Here is a 17,470-nt window from a genome sequence, read left to right on the forward strand (position 1 = left end):
GCCCACCTGGACCCCCGCTGAGCGTCACCCGCTGGCATCTCCCCTGCGTTAGAGCACAGACCTGGCTGTGGTCCCGGGGGGCGAGGGGGGTGCATGTTAATGACTGACAGTGGGACAGGCGGAGACAGGGAGGCTGGGGGTGCGCAGGCCCCACACAGCTCCCAGGACTCACTCAGCACTCGGATGAGCCGTGCAGATTCAGCCGGTTCGTTTATGCTCCCACTAACGGCTGCACTTGGCTTGCGCAACATTTTAATTCAGGGAAATCATTCTGACCTGTCACCCTCTCCCGAAGCCCTCAGCTCCGTCTTCTTGACTAACGTCCCAGCCTTCTCAGGAAAGTTTTTCTTGGGAAACCGGTATTCATGGGATTTACTTTTAGGATAGCCGTGGCCTCAAAATGCACAAATGAAACCACATATAAACTCGCTACGTGAACAGTTCCTGCCCCAAAACACATGAACACGAGAACATGAAAGCAGTAATAATCAGTGTTGTTCCGTTGATTTAATGGCCACGACTGCTGCTTTTCCTGCTGAGTGCCACGTGTTCTTAGTTAGTTCTTTTGATTTTGAGCCGGATGGGCCTTAATTTGCGTTGTCATTAACAGCATCGCTGATTTTCCTTTTTAACGGTGAACTCATGTAAGCCAGCGATCCGTGACTCAGACAGGTTGCCTGCCTTCAGTATTCCATTCCAATTCAGTTCCGTAAAAACGTACTCGAAGGCATTCTGCACGCTCTGCCTGCTGCTGGCCTCTGCAAGTTGGAGCATCAGCAGCACTTGCGAACAGCTCCTCCAGGCTCCACAGCCCCGCCCACAGCCCCCAGCTGTCCCCGTGGCTGCGTGACCCCGGGGCAGGGCGCAGGGACCCCTGCTGCGCATGCACGCTGGCCTCCAGCTGGTCTGGTTGGTGCCTCTGTTTACAAAACGTTCACTGGTGTTGGTTTCGCTCCTGAGCCTCAGTGACCCGCCAGCATTCCCTCCTCCATACTGGGCTGCTTCTGTGCTGTCACAGGCGGTCTCAGTGACTCCCCTTAAGCTGAAACCTGACGCTCTTAAGTCTCTTCCTGCTCAGCCATCACTGCAGGCGCAGCTGGGGCCTGGTCGCTGGTCAGAGCTGAGCGTGAGGAGAGCTGATAGCCTGACACCGACACGTGCCGGCCTCGGGCAGCTGGAAGGACCACCGACGTGGCGTCCACAGGGTCCTAGTCAGAGGCCAGACTTAACCCCTACCTGCGTGGCACGTCAGAATAGGCTTTATCACACATCTGAGGTCGCCCCTGGCATGAGGACTCAGAGCGTGCGGATCCGTGCAGCCGCCGGACCCCTGAGCGCACCTCCGAAGCCCAGCTGAGAAACACCCGGGCGGAGGCCCACACTCGGCACATGGAGCCCCCTGTCCCCTCACACGGGCTCGGCCTGACTCTGAGCCTTCGTTCTGACAGTTCCCTCCCCGGACACCCCCACTCTGCTCTCCCCGCCCGCTCCTTGGTCGTAGCTCCCACAGCACTCTCCACACTGCCCTGCCCCTGGCGAGGGTGACTGCGCAAAACCAGGATGGTGGGGCCAGCAGGCTGCGGGTCCCCTCCCCCATACCTCACTTAGCTTGCCGTGTCCACATGTTTCTAGTCTGTCTAGCCACCGCCCAGGAGCCTGTGAAACAGGGTCTAAAGCAGAGACGGCCCCTCAGCAAGTGATGAGTGAATGAATGAATGAACGAACAAAAGAATGAAGGGATGAATGAGCGAATGGATGAATGGATGGATGAATGTAGTGCCACCGACTGAACTGCACTCTCCCCCTTAGCTCTCGCGGAGAAATTCAAGCTGGACCTCAGCAAGGAGGAGAGCCAGCAGCTGACGGTGAAGTACGACCTGAAGGACAACGGGCGGTTTGCCTACTGCGACTTCCTCCAGAGCTGCGTCCTGCTGCTGAGGGCCAAGGAGACCTCGCTGATGCAGAGGATGAAGATCCAGAACGCAGACAAGATGGTAGGAGGCCGGCCCAGGAGCGCGTGCGGGTCTGGGGGTAACAGGTCCCATGTTCCTCAGCTCATCACGAGTAAAGGTGGCGCAGCGATGCAGAGGCTGCAGGAGGGGCCGCTAGTGCGGACCCACCTACCGGTGTCGCCCGCCTCGCTGCCACCCGGTGCCCCCACGCAGACTCCTCCGTGCACACGCATTTGTAGATCACACTCGGATGATGTGTGGGCGTAGACAATGTATGTGCATACCACGTTTGTAATATAAACGTGCACACGTATGATGTGTGTATGTACACACATGACACGTGTGTCCATGCGCTTGTCAAGCGATCCTTTGCTACCCCATGTCCTCCATTCCTTAAGGCCTGTCCAGCTCCGGGCAGTTGTTAGGTGAGCGGATAACCTCTGGGGTCTGGCCAGTGGGCCCGCAGCCAGTGCCCGGGACGCGGGGAGCTCGTGCCCGGGAGAGGGAGCCATGCCGGGAGGGGGAGCCGTGCCGGGAGGGGGAGCCGTGCCGGGAGGGGGGAGCCGTGCCGGGAGGGGGAGCCGTGCCGGGAGGGGGAGCCGTGCCGGGAGGGGGAGCTCGTGCCGGGAGGGGGGGCTCGTGCCAGGAGGGGGGCAAGCAAAGGGAAGCCTTTACACCGGAGCACAGCGCACAGCCCGCACCCGCCATCCTGCACAGCCCCCGTCCTCTCTGTTTCTGTGGAGAGGACGAGACCTCAGGTGCTGAAACAGCAGAGGACAGCCTTCCCCGCCGTTAGCTTCCCCTCGGTCACCTGCAGCTCAGTGACCCTCCCCCTCCCCACTCAAGCCCCGCGCTCACCCACTCGCCTTCCTCGGGTCCTTCCACAACATGAAGCAAACCAGGGCGTCTGCTCCCAGCCCATCGCCCGTGACACCGAGGGGACAGGCACACGGGCATGCTGGGCTTGGGGAACACAGCTCGTTCCCCTCGGACTCGGGCAGGGGCTGCAGGGGGGGGGCAGACCCGACAGCCCCCCAAGACTCCTGTCCAGTGCCCACCGCGCCCGGCGCCAGCAGGGGGGCGGTTAACCCAGCGAACAGTTCGTTCCATACAAGTTTCTACGAGTGAAACGTGTGGTTTTGTGCGGAATCCGGTGCCACCGCAGCACAGTGCCTGGTCGATGCGCAGGCGCCAGCTGAGGGTCAGGCCGGTTAGGGCAGGAAACTCCGTCTCTCTCTGCTCAGCGTCTGCGCGCAAAGGCTGTCCCGTCGCCGTCTCCGCGGGACCCCGAGCTTAGCGGCCTGCAGCCCCGGCCAGCTGCGGCCCTCCCCGCTCCCTGCCTCAGTTTCCCTGCTGCCATGATGGGAGGTCTGCTGGCTTCTGAGCGCCCTCCAGGGAGCGGCCAAGTTAAGAAGAGCAGGAGCCCTCCCCTGGCAGAGGCCACCCGTGCCCACTGCTCATCCTCAAGGCGGTGCAGGAAGGCGGGGGTCCGACGGACTGTTTACCGGGGTGATGGCTGCTCCCAGGGCCTGCTGGGAGCCTGGGCCTCCAGGCAGGGGCCTGACCACAGCCCACACCCCGTGGCTCAGCCCTGGGCGTGACTGACAGGCGGTGCCCCGCGGCCTGGTGCAGGCCCCCCTGTCCCCCCTGCGCAGCCAGCAGTCTCCCTGCGGGGCGGCCAACGCCCATTTCTCTGCTGGTTCTTTGGGGGCCTCAGCAGCAGAGCCGCCCGGGGAAAGCGGCTGGGGGGGGGGGCTGCTTTCTCGGGGGCTGAGCGGGGCCCTCTGGGTTGGGGAAATCCCTCTCAGGCCCGGCTGGGTGCGGGAGAGCCCGCGGGCATGAGTCCCTCGTGTTCTGCGCAGGCGGGTCCGCCGGCTGGGTACCTGCCCCACTCCGTCCTGGGCGCCAAACCTGATGTGAACTGGAAAGACCTTGGCGTGGTGCTAATTTGCGGCACGTGGTGCCACGTAAAATTAGACTTTCCCCAGCGGCTACCCAGCGGCTACAGGGCTGCCCAACGGGGGCTGAGCCTAGAGGGGCGTGGCTTCCGCCTGACCGCCCCTCAATGAAACCATCGCCCCTCAATGAAGTCACCGCAGCATCGGCGCTGCCTCCTTGCTGGATGCAATCCCCACCTGCGATTGAAAACGGTGCATTATGTAACCACTGAGGAGCCCACACCGAAACCTCTTCTGTCCTCACTCTGTTCTCAAGTGGGCGGGTATCGGGTCCTCCCTAAACGGCCCAGTCCCCACCCCTCCTCCTAGCCTCTCCGTTTCCCAATCCATGAAATGGGGATGGAGAGACGCACCTTCCTCCCAGCGTGGGGAGCAGGGAGGGAGGTGGAAATGGAATGGTGTTTTAACAGCCCCACACAGCGCATGACAGCGGGATGGCGGCCAGCGTTCTTATTTGGAGTTCCGCTCCATTCTGGCCGCGAGCCAGCCTGTGGGGCAGTGCAGGGAGCTGGAAGGGGGTGCAGGGAGGGGGGCGGCGCAGGGCGAGGGGCGCGCAGGGAGCCAGAGGGGGTGCAGGGAGGGGGAGCAGTGGGAATGAGCAGGGGGTGAGCAGCCGGCCCCCCACTCCCGGGGCGGCCTGTCCATGGCACCTTCCCATGCCAGCGCCCCTTCCTCACCCTCCTGGGGGTTTCCTTTTGCTCTTTGCCAGGAAGAAGCCGGTGCCGAGACGTCCTCCTTCTACTCGGCGCTGCTGCGCATCCAGCCCAAGATCATGCACTGCTGGCGGCCCATGCGCCGCACCTTCAAGTCCTACGACGAGGGGGGCACGGGGTTCGTGGGTGTGACTGACTTCCGGAAGGTGAGCCCCGCCGGGTGCCGCTGCCTCTGAGTGGGAGGCAGTGCCACAATCCAGTGTCCAGTCCCCAGCGCAGGCCCCGTGGGAGCCGCTCTCCCAGACCCCCTTCCTGGGACCCCGGTTATCAAGGGCACAGTGCCCTCTCACCCACAGGCCCAGGTTCTCCCCCTGAAGGCTTCTGCACCCCCTGGGGACACCCCTCAGTGCCCACACCGGAGCCGGCTGCCCCTGGCCCCACGGCGGGCCTGCCCCTGGCCTCTGTGGGGACCCAGGGCCCAGTCTGCCTCACAGGACACTCAGTCCCAGCTGTGGCCACTCAGAGGCCGGCAGCCGGGCCCTGCCTCAGGGAGTCCCGTGCCCCCAGCTGCCTCCACAGGCAGCACGCTCACCCCGCAGCAGGGTCGGCTGAGCAGTGCCCTCTACTGTCTGACAGTGGTGCCTCTAATGCCCTCACGAGAGAAAATGGGGGAGAGAAGGAGAGGGGAGAGAGGGTGAGGGCTGCAGGAGACACTGGAGGTGGGGGGCACACTGGAGGGGGGGCATATTGGAGGGGGAGCACACTGGAGGGGGGCACACTGGAGGGGGGCACGCTAGAGGGGAGCATGCTGGAGGGGAGCACACTGGAGGGGGAGCACGCTGGAGGGGGGAGCACGCTGGAGGGGGAGCACACTGGAGGGGGAGGGCACACTGGAGGGGGGAGCACACTGGAGGGGGAGCACACTGGAAGGGAGCACACTGGAGGGGGAGCACACTGGAGGGGGAGGGCACGCTGGAGGGGGAGCACGCTGGAGGGGGAGGCACGCTAGAGGGGAGCACACTGGAGGGGAGCACACTGGAGGGGAGCACGCTGGAGGGGAGCACACTGGAGGGGAGCACACTGGAGGGGGAGGCACGCTGGAGGGGGAGCACACTGGAGGGGAGCATACTGGAGGGGAGCACACTGGAGGGGGGCACACTGGAGGGGGGCACACTGGAGGGGAGCACACTGGAGGGGGAGCACACTGGAGGGGGGCACACTGGAGGGGGGCACACTGGAGGGGGAGCACACTGGAGGGGAGCACACTGGAGGGGGAGCACACTGGAGGGGAGCACACTGGAGGGGAGCACGCTGGAGGGGAGCACACTGGAGGGGAGCACGCTGGAGGGGAGCACACTGGAGGGGGAGCACACTGGAGGGGGGCACACTGGAGGGGAGCACACTGGAGGGGAGCACACTGGAGGGGGAGCACGCTGGAGGGGAGCACGCTGGAGGGGGAGCACGCTGGAGGGGAGCACGCTGGAGGGGGAGCACACTGGAGGGGAGCACACTGGAGGGGAGCACACTGGAGGGGGAGGGCACGCTGGAGGGGGGAGCACGCTGGAGGGGAGCACACTGGAGGGGGAGGCATGCTGGAGGGGGAGCACGCTGGAGGGGGAGCACACTGGAGGGGAGCACACTGGAGGGGGAGCACACTGGAGGGGGAGGGCACGCTGGAGGGGGGAGCACGCTGGGGGGGAGCACGCTGGAGGGGAGCACGCTGGAGGGGGAGCACACTGGAGGGGAGCACGCTGGAGGGGAGCACGCTGGAGGGGAGCACACTGGAGGGGGAGCACACTGGAGGGGGCACACTGGAGGGGGAGCACACTGGAGGGGGAGCACACTGGAGGGGGAGCACGCTGGAGGGGAGCACGCTGGAGGGGAGCACACTGGAGGGGGAGCACACTGGAGGGGGGCACACTGGAGGGGGAGCACACTGGAGGGGGGGCACACTGGAGGGGAGCACACTGGAGGGGGAGCACGCTGGAGGGGGAGCACGCTGGAGGGGGAGCACGCTGGAGGGGGGCATGCTGGAGGGGGGCACGCTGGAGGGGGAGGCAGGCTGGAGGGGGAGGGCACACTGGAGGGGGACAGCACGCTGGAGGGGGGCACGCTGGAGGCAGGGCCCGTGGCGCCCACCCACCTCGCCCGGCTCTGGCTCGGCAGGTGCTGCGTCAGTACAGCATCAACCTGTCAGAGGAGGAGTTCTTCCACATCCTGGAGTACTACGACAAGACGCTGTCCTCCCGGCTCTCCTACAACGACTTCCTGCGCGCCTTCCTGCAGTAGGCGCTGCGCACCGTCCGCTGGCCGCGCCCACCACTAACCAGGCCCCGTACCCGGGCCTCGTGAACGGTCAGACGGTCGTCGGGAACCAACAGCCCACCCGAGCCGGCGTCCTCGCGGTCAGCGGCTCGGCACTGCCCTCGTCCCAGCCAGGGACAGCCGCTCCGGCGGCGACATCGCCCCGAGCCTCAGCGCCCCTCACTAGTCTGAGCAAATAAAATGTTACCTCTGCAGAGAGGGCTCTGAGGGCTTTGAAAGACCCCCTCCCACCCCCCACCCCTCACTCCCCCCCCACCCCCGTGACCCAGATGGCAGGGAGATGCAGTTTGCTGCCTTCTGGAAGGTTCTGGAAGGAACTGAGGAGAAGCAGGCAAGAGAGCTGCCCCTGAGCTGTGTGACCACAGGCCATGGGGGAGGGTGGGGGCGAGGAGCCCACTGTCACCCCATCCCTGGCCGTTGGCACTGCCACCCTGCACTGCCCACCCAGCCCGCCATGCCGGCCTGGGCCTGCACCACGGCTGCGACCCTTCCTCTCCCTCCCTCCCCTCCTCCACCCCTCCCCCATCCCCCCTTGCCCTCCTCTACTCCTACCCCCTTCCCTCCTTCCCCCTCCCCCTTCCCCTCCCCCTCCTCCACTCGTCCCCCCTTCCCTCTCTCTGTCCTTCCCCCATTCCCCCTCCCCCACTCCTCCCCTCCTTCCCCCTCCCCCTCTTCCACTCTTCTCCCCCTCCACTCCTACCCCCCCCCTTCTGCACCCCTGCTCGGCCACGTGGGCCCCCGCCTGAAGTGAGCGGAGGTCTGTGAGGGACAGGCCCCCGCAGGGCAGTGAGGGCTCCGGCTGACCCTCGTGGCTTCTGTGCCCCCGGCCAGGGCCTCATGGCCCCTGCTCCTCCTCTGGTCACCTAACCGGGGCCGGATGGTGCGGGTCCGGGGACCTCCAAGGTGGTGCCGGAATAAATGCGGCCCCGGCGCTCCCAGTGCCCCCACCGCCCGCCCCCCCGGAGGGCAGAGCGGCCTCGGGCTGGGCGGTGCCTGGCGGCTTCTCCCCTCCGGTGGTGCCAGCGGGTTCCTATGGAAGCAGGAGTCAGAGCTGCCGGGCCACGCCAGCCCACTCTGCCCCACCAGCCACGGCCCCGGCAGGTGCAGCTCCACCCGTGGAGACGCTGAGGCCAGCCCGACGGACGGACGGAGAGAGCTGTGGGTGTGGCGGTGGAGGGCGGCCTGGGGGAGGGAGGGCGCAGCTCCTTGCTCCTGTCTCTCAGCCCCCCCCCCCAGCCTGGCAGGGGCGTCGGGAGGAGGCTGAGGGCTCTGGCAGGGCAGGAGGCAGGGACCCCCTCAGCCCAGCAGCTCCTTTCTTAGGGAGAATGCCCCAGCCGTGTGCAGCCCACCTCCCCGACCACGCCCGTTTCTGCATCTGCAGAGATGGGCCACCGCCTGCCCTGCCTTCCTCGGGGCGCAGCCACCCCGGCCCGGCCAGCACCTCCGTGCCTGCCCCGGAGCCACACAGGCCTCCGGGAGCGCCCGAGACCGTAGGCACAGACAGTGGGAAGAGAGGAGGGTTGGGGAGCCCTCATCTCTGGGAGCCTAAGGAGCCCCAGCCCTAAGCTCAAAGCCGGGAGTCAGACCTCCGGATAGGATTTCAGTGAGGGGCTGAGGAGGGGGCCCAGTGCCCTCGGTCAAAGCCCGGAGGCCGAGAGGCCTAGGCCAGTGGTCGGCAAACTCATTCGTCAACAGAGCCAAATATCAACAGCACAACGATTGAAATTTCTCTTGAGAGCCAAATTTTTTAAACTTAAACTTCTTCTAACGCCACTTCCTCAACATAGACTCGCCCAGGCCGTGGTATTTTGTGGAAGAGCCACACTCAAGGGGCCAAAGAGCCGCATGTGGCTCGCGAGCCGCAGTTTGCTGACCGCAGCATTGTGCTCCCAGGTGGCACTGCCATCCCTCCTCCTCTTACCAGGCCTGAGTCCCAACCAGGTGTGAAAAACGAAAAGCAGAATAATAGAAAGCCTGCCTTTGGCAGATTCAATAGTAGACTCAGCACAAGGAAAGATGCGTGAGTTTGAAGAAAACACCTACACAAATTGAAATGCAAAGAGAAAAAAAAATAGTGGGGAAAATTCTATAATTAGCAAAATACCCTTCAAAAATAAGGAGAAATAATCTTATAGAATAGTTTTATAGAAAACTCGAAGATGGGTGAATTGAGGTTATCTGGTCTTAAACAACAAAAAAGAAATGAACACAGCCTCAGAGACCTGTGAGCACAAGCAAGCATACAGCACACAGAGTAAACGCGGGGATCCCAGGAGAGGAGAGAGAAATTTCCCAAACTGGAAGAAAACATGAAGCTACATCTCCAAGGTCAGTGAACTCCCAGGGGGTAAACTCCGGGAGACCCCGGCCAGACCCATCACATCACAATCACCTCAAAAGATGCAGAAGAGGCGTTTGAATTAATTCAGCATTAATTCCTAAGAAAAACTTCAACAAACTGGGAACAGTTTAAATAAAATACATTTACAAAAACCTAAAGCTAACATCACAGTGAACGGTGAGGGAGCGACTGCTTTCCCCGGAGATAGAAACCAGGCCAGGCTGGCCTCTCCTCACTCCTGTGCGTCGTCATACTGACAGGCCTGCCAGTGCAATAAGGCAAGAAAAAGTGAAAAGGGGAAGGAACAAGTAAAACTTCGCCGTCTGCAGACGAGGTGGCCACCTACCTAGGGAATTCCAAAGAACCTGCGAAAACACTGAGTTACCAGGACAACATACGAAAGTGAATCCTATGCCTGTGTCCACAGCGGACAGCTGGGACATGACGTTTAATAAACAGCTATTTACAGTGACCCCTCCCCCAGTGACGTGCTTAGGTATAAACCTAACAAACTGTGTACAACATCTCTGTGGTGAAAAATGCAAGCGTGGATGAAAGAAATCAAAGACTTAAATAAACGGAGAGTGGAATGGTATGCGTGAATCACAAGACGCAATGTTCTAAAAATATCACTTCTCCCTTCTTGCATCTGTAAATGCTGTGCAGTCGCAACAAAAAGCTCAGCAAGATTTATGTATGTCTAGCCGAAACCGGTTTGGCTCAGTGGATAGAGCGTCGGCCTGCGGACTGAAAGGTCCCAGGTTCGATTCCGGTCAAGGGCATATACCTTGGTTGAGGGCACATCCCCAGTGGGGGGTGTGCAGGAGGCAGCTGATTGATGTTTCTCTCTCATCGATGTTTCTGGCTCTCTATCCCTCTCCCTTCCTCTCTGTATAAAATCAATAAAATATATTATATATAAAAAAAAGATGTATGTCCAGGTAACTTAGAGATGTATGTGGAGCAAAGGTCACCCTGGGGTCAAGGTCCCACCTGTTGCTAGGCACCCGGGGCTTTCTGCCCTGGTGACCTCCTGCCCTTGGCCCCTCCCTCCACCTTGTTCTGCTCAGGTCTGTCTAACCGCCTACCACACACCCCCTCGAGGATCTATGCTGGTCATGCGGTTTAGACCCCCTGACCTTTGCTTCCTTCAGATAACATTCAGGCCTCAGTTGCATTTCAGCTCCAGGCCCAGATAGGCCAAGCCACGCCTGAGCTCACACCAGCTGCCCTGAGTAATGACCCCTGACGCCAACCAATCCACAGTGGAGACCTGGACCCTGAAAGGAAACACCTGCCGAATATTCTATTGAGATCTTCCCCTGGGCCCGCCCCCCCCTAAAATCTCCACCCTTCAAGCCCTTAGGGCCCGGTCAGCATGGCTCAGTGGTTGAATGTCGACCTATGAACCAGGAGGTCAGGGTTAGATCCCCAGACAGGGCACATGCCCGGGTTGTGGGCACATGCCCAGTGTGGGGCGTGCAGGAGGCAGCCGATCAATGATTCTCTCATCATTGATGTTTCTCTCTCCCTCTCCCTTCCTCTCTGAAATCAATAAAAAAATATATATTTTAAAAACCTTCCTGCATATCCCACGGCACAACGCCCCTCCTCAAGCCTGCACTTCCCGCTCCCATGCTCCACCTCCATGCTGGCAGCCAACATCCGTTGCCATCTTAGCTCTCCCTCACCCCATCCCCACACCCCACATCCATTCCTCATCAGTGTACCTCCCAACCCGGTCACAGCACTACTGCCATCTCCCTAGTCCAAGCCAGGCCCGTGGGAGGTGCTCAGTGAGTGTGTGGAGTGAATGAATGGGTGGGTGGACAGATGGATATGGATAGGTCAATAGGTAAGTGGATGGATGAGTAGATCAGTGGTCGGCAAACCGCGGCTCGCGAGCCACATGCGGCTCTTTGGCTCCTTGAGTGTTCTAACGCCACTTCTTCAAAATAGACTCTCCCAGGCCGAAAACTGACTTCTGCGCATGGGTCACGAAGTTTCAATTGCACTGTACGTGCGCGCCCGCACGTGGTATTTTGTGGAAGAGCCACACTCAAGGGGCCAAAGAGCCGCATGTGGCTCACGAGCCGAGGTTTGCAGACCACTGGAGTAGATGTATGGTGGATGGATGAGTCAATGGTTAGATGGGTGGAGAGATGGATCTGGGTGGATGGATGGATAGATGGATGGTGGGTGGATGGATAGGTGGATGGTGGATGATGGATGGATGGATGGATGGATGGATGGATGGATAGGTGGATGGTGGATGGATGGATGGATAGTGGATGGATGGATAGGTGGATGGACGGATAGATGGTGGATGGATAGATGATGGATGGATAGATGGATGGTGGGTGGATTGATGGATGGATGGATGGATGGATGGTGGGTGGATGGATGGATGGTGGGTGGATGGATGGATGGATGGTGGGTGGATGGATGGATGGTGAATGGATGGATGGTGGATGGATAGATGGATGGATGGTGGATGGATAGATGGATGGATGGTGAATGGATGGATGATGGATGGATAGATGGATGGTGGGTGGATTGATGGATGGATGGGTGGATGGATGGATGGTGGGTGGATGGATGGATGGTGGGTGGATGGATGGATGGTGAATGGATGGATGGTGGATGGATAGATGGATGGATGGTGGATGGATGATGGATGGATAGATGGATGGTGGGTGGATTGATGGATGGATGGATGGATGGTGGATGGATGGATGGGTGGATGGATGGGTGGATGGGTGGATGGATGGATGGATGGATGGGTGGATGGTGGATGGATGGATGGTGGGTGGATTGATGGATGGATGGGTGGATGGATGGATGGATGGATGGGTCAATGGGTAGGTGAGTGGATGGGTGTATTGATGAATCGATGGATGATTGAAAGTGGCAGGATGTTTGCAGCTTAGGGAGCTTTGGGCCTGGAGTCGCTATACCTGCCAGTGCTTTTCTTGGGCAACACCGGACCGCTAGGTTGGCCAGAGTGGGGTCACACATGCTACCACCCGGAAGGTATTTGAACACAACAGGGCCCAGAACTGCCCCTGCCAACCACCTCTGAGACCCCACCCCCCAGGACGCTGGAGCGAGCAGAAGGGCACCCGTCGCTGACCGTGGAAGGAAGGTCCCGGACCCAGGACCACAGGGCGACGCTGCTGCTGCCCCACATGCCCCACACGACACAGACACACACAGGAAGAGGCGCCACGCGGACTTCTCTTTCTTTGTACAAAGACTTTATTGTCTGACATGCTTGACAAAAAAGTTACCGCCACAATCAAGTTATGCCAAGATGGTTGAGGAGCACGCCATCAGCTCTGACTTTTAATGGACGTTCTCTTAAAGTAACAGCTGCCTTCGTAGCTTTCCTTCTCCACATAAAAATACACCATATTCTGCAGGTACCTCCGGAAAACGTTTTAAGTTCATAGATCGTGGTCCACGTAGAAATGCAGTAGAGGCAACTGAAAGGGCCTTGTTTTCTCCCCCGACCCCCAGCTCGGCGTCTGGGGCACCCCGGGACCTCGCACACACCCCAGCCGCCAGGAACCACTTGGGCCAAACAGGGCTCCTGAAGCCCTGCCCCCCCAAGTGCGAATCTGGCCTGGGCCAGTGTGGTGTGGCCGCAGCCCCCGCCCCCCTCCCGCGCGGGGCCCCGGGAACAGCGCCCTCAGGGCTCCGGGGCACCGTGAGCAATGAACCAGACAGGTCCGAACGGGACGTAGTTACCAAAAACAAAGACCTTGGGCACGCCTGACCGTGCAGGGCGGAGCGCTGGTGGTGGGGAAAGCAAGGTTCAGATCCTGCCTCTGCCCCTTTGGAGCTGTGCACCCTCAGGCCAGTTACCTCGCCTCTCTGGTCTTTCTCTTCATCTCTAAAATGGGGCCAAGGGTATCCACCTTGCAGGCTGGACAGGATGAAACGAGATGTAACAGCAAAGGCTCATTCCATGCTGGTTCCTGGCTGGGACTCGGGGGAGGCGAGTCGGTCCCTCCCCTCGGGTGCACAATTTAAGGGGTTACCCAAAACCTCAGTGAGGACGGTAACGGATGCTATTTTAATGCAATGTTTTTAAAAAACAAAGTTGATACAAAAACATCCACGATGAACAAAACAGCCAAATTATAAATGAAGACAGACGCTGCACGCGCCCACCCTGCCTCCCTCGCCGCTCCCCGCCAGGCCCTGCTGGCTGCCCCTCCCTCAGACACTCAGCCCAACCCCCCCACCGCCCCCCAGTCCTGATTTAAAAAGAAAAGGGAGGCCCCTGGGCCTGTGCTGTCCGTGCCACCTCCCGTTATGGGCCAGCTGGCGCTGGGACGAGGTCCGTGACCCATTTGCCATCCTGAGCTGTGGGCGCGCCAGGTGGAATCCAAACAGCGTGAGGGAAACCCCCCGGGGTGGGGCCCACTCGAGGACGGCAATGAGAAGCATGGGACCCGCTCGTTAAATTAGGAGGGGTGTGCATGTGCGTGCATGCGTGTGCATGGTGCACGCCAGCCTGAGCACATGCGTGGCAGGGTGGCCTCGGCCTGTAGGCCCTCCAGGCTGCTGAGTTCTGCAGCCCAGCGCAGCCCCCGGGGGACCAGGCCTCATCCATGACTTGGGAACCCTGCAGCGGGTCCTGGGCTCATTCTGTAGAACCGACCCCCCAAATCATCCAGGCTCTGAGGGAGCGAGCGTCAGCAAAGACGCCCGCAGGAGGAAACGGGACCCACACGGGCCGGGTGTGCAGGCTCCAGGGCAGTGGCATTCCTGAGAAGTCCCGGACACGCCCTCGGACCCTGCGCAGCAGGTGCGCCTCCTCTGCAGCCTGGGAGCGGAGGAGGGGCTGCTCCTACGGACTACAACCCCCCACCCACCCCCAGCCCTGGGGCTGGCAGCCACGGGACGCTTGGCTCGAGGGAGACTTTGTGCAAGAACTTCCAAAATCTGTCCAGAACAGTAGCTTCCCACACCACGAAGGCGTCCCCTGCGAAGGATGAAGTGCGCTCCTTCCCAGCACAACAGGCCGCCGCCCAGTAGGTCCTTCACCGAGGGGCACACGGGATGTCCACGCAGGAAACAGTAATGAACACAGAACCCCCGAAGACCCCCAGATCCCGACTCCGGTGGCAGAGGCTGAAGAGTCAGGGGTGAGATGCTTCATTCCAAGGCCTCAACGCACCTGCTGGGCTGGTCCCCGCGGCCGGACGGGTTGTGTGCGTGGACGGGGGCCGGGGCTCCGTGCTCTCAGCCAGGCACACGCAGCTGCTGCGGTGGGAGGGCGGCGGCAGCAGGGCAGTCAGGAGTTCCGGGGTGTGGGCAGGTCGATGACTATGGGTGGGTTCACAGGCTGGTAGTTCACGGTGCACACGGACGCATTCACATAGGTGGTGGTCCCATCCGCCATGACACCGTACCCTGGAAAGTAAGCACACACCTGTCAAGGCTGAGGGGCAGGGCCAGGACCCGGAGCAGTAAGCGTGGTCTGGTGGGGGCAGCAGTCAAGGGCACTCAGCCACCATGGGCTGAGTATGTCTGGGGCAAACTACTGAAACTCCCAACTTCGTCTCTTCATCTATAAATAAGGATGACAAGGACAGATGCTCTTCCTAGGCTACTGAGAGGACCAAATGAGATAATCCACATCTGGTGTTCAGCTCAGAGCCTGGAAAGCACACAGTGAGACATCAGCATTGACATCATCATCACCACCACCATCGCCATCACATGATCACCATCATCACCATCATCACCACCACCAGCATCACCATCATCACCATCACCACCATCGCCATCACCACCATCTCTATCACCATCACCACCACCAGCATCACCATCATCACCATCACCACCATCGCCAGCACCACCATCTCTACCACCATCATCACCACCATCACCATCATCGCCATCACATGATCACCATCATCACCATCACCATCATCATCACCATCACCACCACCACCACCATCATCACAATCACCATCATCATCACCATCATCACCACCGTCACCATCACCATGATCACCATCACCACCACCACTACCACCATTGCCATCACATGATCACCATCATCACCATCATCACCACCACCACCACCATCACCATCATCACTATCACCACCATCACAATCACCACCACCACCATCACATCATCACCATCACGACATCACCGTCACCATCATCACCACCACCATCACCACCATCATCATCACCACCATCACCATCATCACCACCACCATCACCACCACCACCACTATCACCATCACCACCATCATCACCACCACCACCATCACCACCACCATCACTATCACCACCACCACCATCACTATCACCACCACCACCATCACCACCATCATCACTATCACCACCAGCAGCAGCATCACCATCACCACCAACTGGGGCTGGGGCTGGGGCTGGGGCTGGGGCCACTTCCGCTAGCAGAGAACTCAGCGAGGAGGTCACTAGGTTGAAGGAGGGGAGATGGCCTTCTCAAGAGCCAGGGAGGAGCCCCTGGCATGTGCGGTCCCACCCCGCCCCACGGCTGACCTTCATGGATGTGGCCGAAGACATGCAGCCGCGGCTGGACGCGCCTCTGCACCGTGTTGAGCAGCTCCACGCAGCCCACCCGCTGCATCTTCTTGGGGACCCAGTCCAGGAAGCCTGTGCCGGGGAGAGCAGGGGGCAGTGCGGCGCTCGCTCACACCGCAGACCCCGGCCAGCAGCCTCTGCCGCCTCGGAGACGGGGCTTCTGGGCCCCCGCGCCCAGCCTGCTCGCCCCGGACAGCCCCACCCCTGCTGGCCACACACAGCCACGCTTACAGAACCCAGAGTGCAGGCACGGCCGGGAGTGCTGGGCACGGGAGCTCTGGCCATTGATGCTAAAGTGGCCCCAAGGATGGCACCCACCGCGGCAGACAGGCAAACTGACGCCTGAGGGGGCCGGAGAGGCCGGGGCACCCACGCCCGCCGCCAGCCGCGGAGAGGAGCCGGGAGCGAGACTTCCATGTCGAAAACCTTCTAAACAAACATCACAAAAGCATGAAAATGAACTTGGTTCCACGCGGCGTGGCTCACGCAGCGCCTGGGTGTGCTGGCGCCAGCCTCCCGGAGCGCCCATATGGCAGCTGCTTGTTAGCCTCACATGGCTACGCAAACAAAGAATAGCTGATTACTCCAGACGGCACCCCGGCCCCTCTCGGCCCCTCTGTTTGGGTGGGCACAACGGGTTTTCACGACTGCTTGGGGGGGGGGGCGCCCACACGGTCCCTCCACTCAAAGAATCAGGCAGGCGGCAACACACGTCGACTTGAAGATGAGAGAGACGGAGAGGGAGAGAGACTGAGGAGCGAGAGAACGGAAGGAGGGAGGAGGAGGGACGGGGAGGAGGGAGAGGAGAGAAGAGGCGGGAAGCGGGCAGGGAGTAGGCTTGGGGCAGACGCCTGGGTTTCAGGTCCCGGGATCTGCGACCCACTGGCTGTGTGACCTTGGATGAGCCATGTAACCTCTCTGTGCCTTGGTTTCATTCAGCAGCGCATCCACAGGCAGCTAGGCTAGGCACACAGGCATTCCCACAACAGGAGCTGTGTGTGTGTGAAGGGGGTGAGGGGAGGCATCCGGGGAGCAGGACCCCCAAAGATACTGTTTGGAGGGACGGACTGAGCGAGGAAGGGAGGGACGGAGGACACCAACCTGCCCCAGAGCCTCACTATAGCGACCACACGATGGGTGTGATCAGCAGGCTTCCCGTGGGGCTCACGCACCCTGGTTACAGTCTGCTGTGTGTCGCCCCTAAACCCTACCAGGGCCCTGGGACTTGGGGCTCCCCCATTTGAAAACAGGGTAGCAAAGCCTTCCTCTCAGCACTTTGTGGGCCCTGGCTGGGCGCCTGGCACACAGTAGGGCAGCTCCTTCCTGCACAGGTGTGTGAGCGAATGACTGCAGCTGCCCTGGGCCCCTCCCATCTGGGACGCCCCCGTCTCCCTCCCTTCCCTGCCTCCCCCAGACCCCGTCCTGTGGTCCCCTCCTCCCCAAGCTCCCAGGCCCCCTGACAGCCTTTGTCTCTGCCTCTGCCCTCAGGCTTCCCGAACTCCTGAACGCGTCCGGCTGGGCTGGGCCGTGCTGGGCCCTCTACCCAGTGGCCTGGGAGCCCTGGACGCGAACTCTGCATCCGGTGAGCCCCAGGTCCAGCGTCGCCCAGCCCCAGCCTGGCCCCCAAGCACCGAGGCTGTGGTGGGAG

The 17,470-nt window shown here is 61.0% G+C and overlaps 2 protein-coding genes across 2 annotated transcripts in view; one reads left to right on the forward strand and one right to left on the reverse strand.

The window, feature by feature from the left end:
• The window catches only part of EFCAB6 (EF-hand calcium binding domain 6), a gene marked incomplete at its 3' end in the record, with an annotated part of 156,223 nt that extends 149,371 nt beyond the window's left edge, over positions 1–6,852 (forward strand). Inside the window, exons 31-33 of the mRNA XM_079775486.1 lie at positions 1,810–1,994; positions 4,620–4,769; positions 6,730–6,852. Of these exons, the coding sequence (XP_079631612.1) occupies positions 1,810–1,994; positions 4,620–4,769; positions 6,730–6,852 (458 nt within the window). The remainder of the gene's footprint in view (positions 1–1,809; positions 1,995–4,619; positions 4,770–6,729) is intronic.
• A 7,682-nt stretch (positions 6,853–14,534) lies between these two features.
• Positions 14,535–17,470, reverse strand: part of MPPED1 (metallophosphoesterase domain containing 1) — a gene marked incomplete at both ends in the record, with an annotated part of 50,711 nt that continues 47,775 nt past the window's right edge. The window contains 2 exons of the mRNA XM_079775764.1: positions 14,535–14,653; positions 15,781–15,894. Of these exons, the coding sequence (XP_079631890.1) occupies positions 14,535–14,653; positions 15,781–15,894 (233 nt within the window). The remainder of the gene's footprint in view (positions 14,654–15,780; positions 15,895–17,470) is intronic.

Source organism: Cnephaeus nilssonii, assembly GCF_951640355.1.
Source record: "Cnephaeus nilssonii genome assembly, chromosome: 6".
Lineage (NCBI taxonomy): Eukaryota > Metazoa > Chordata > Mammalia > Chiroptera > Vespertilionidae > Cnephaeus > Cnephaeus nilssonii.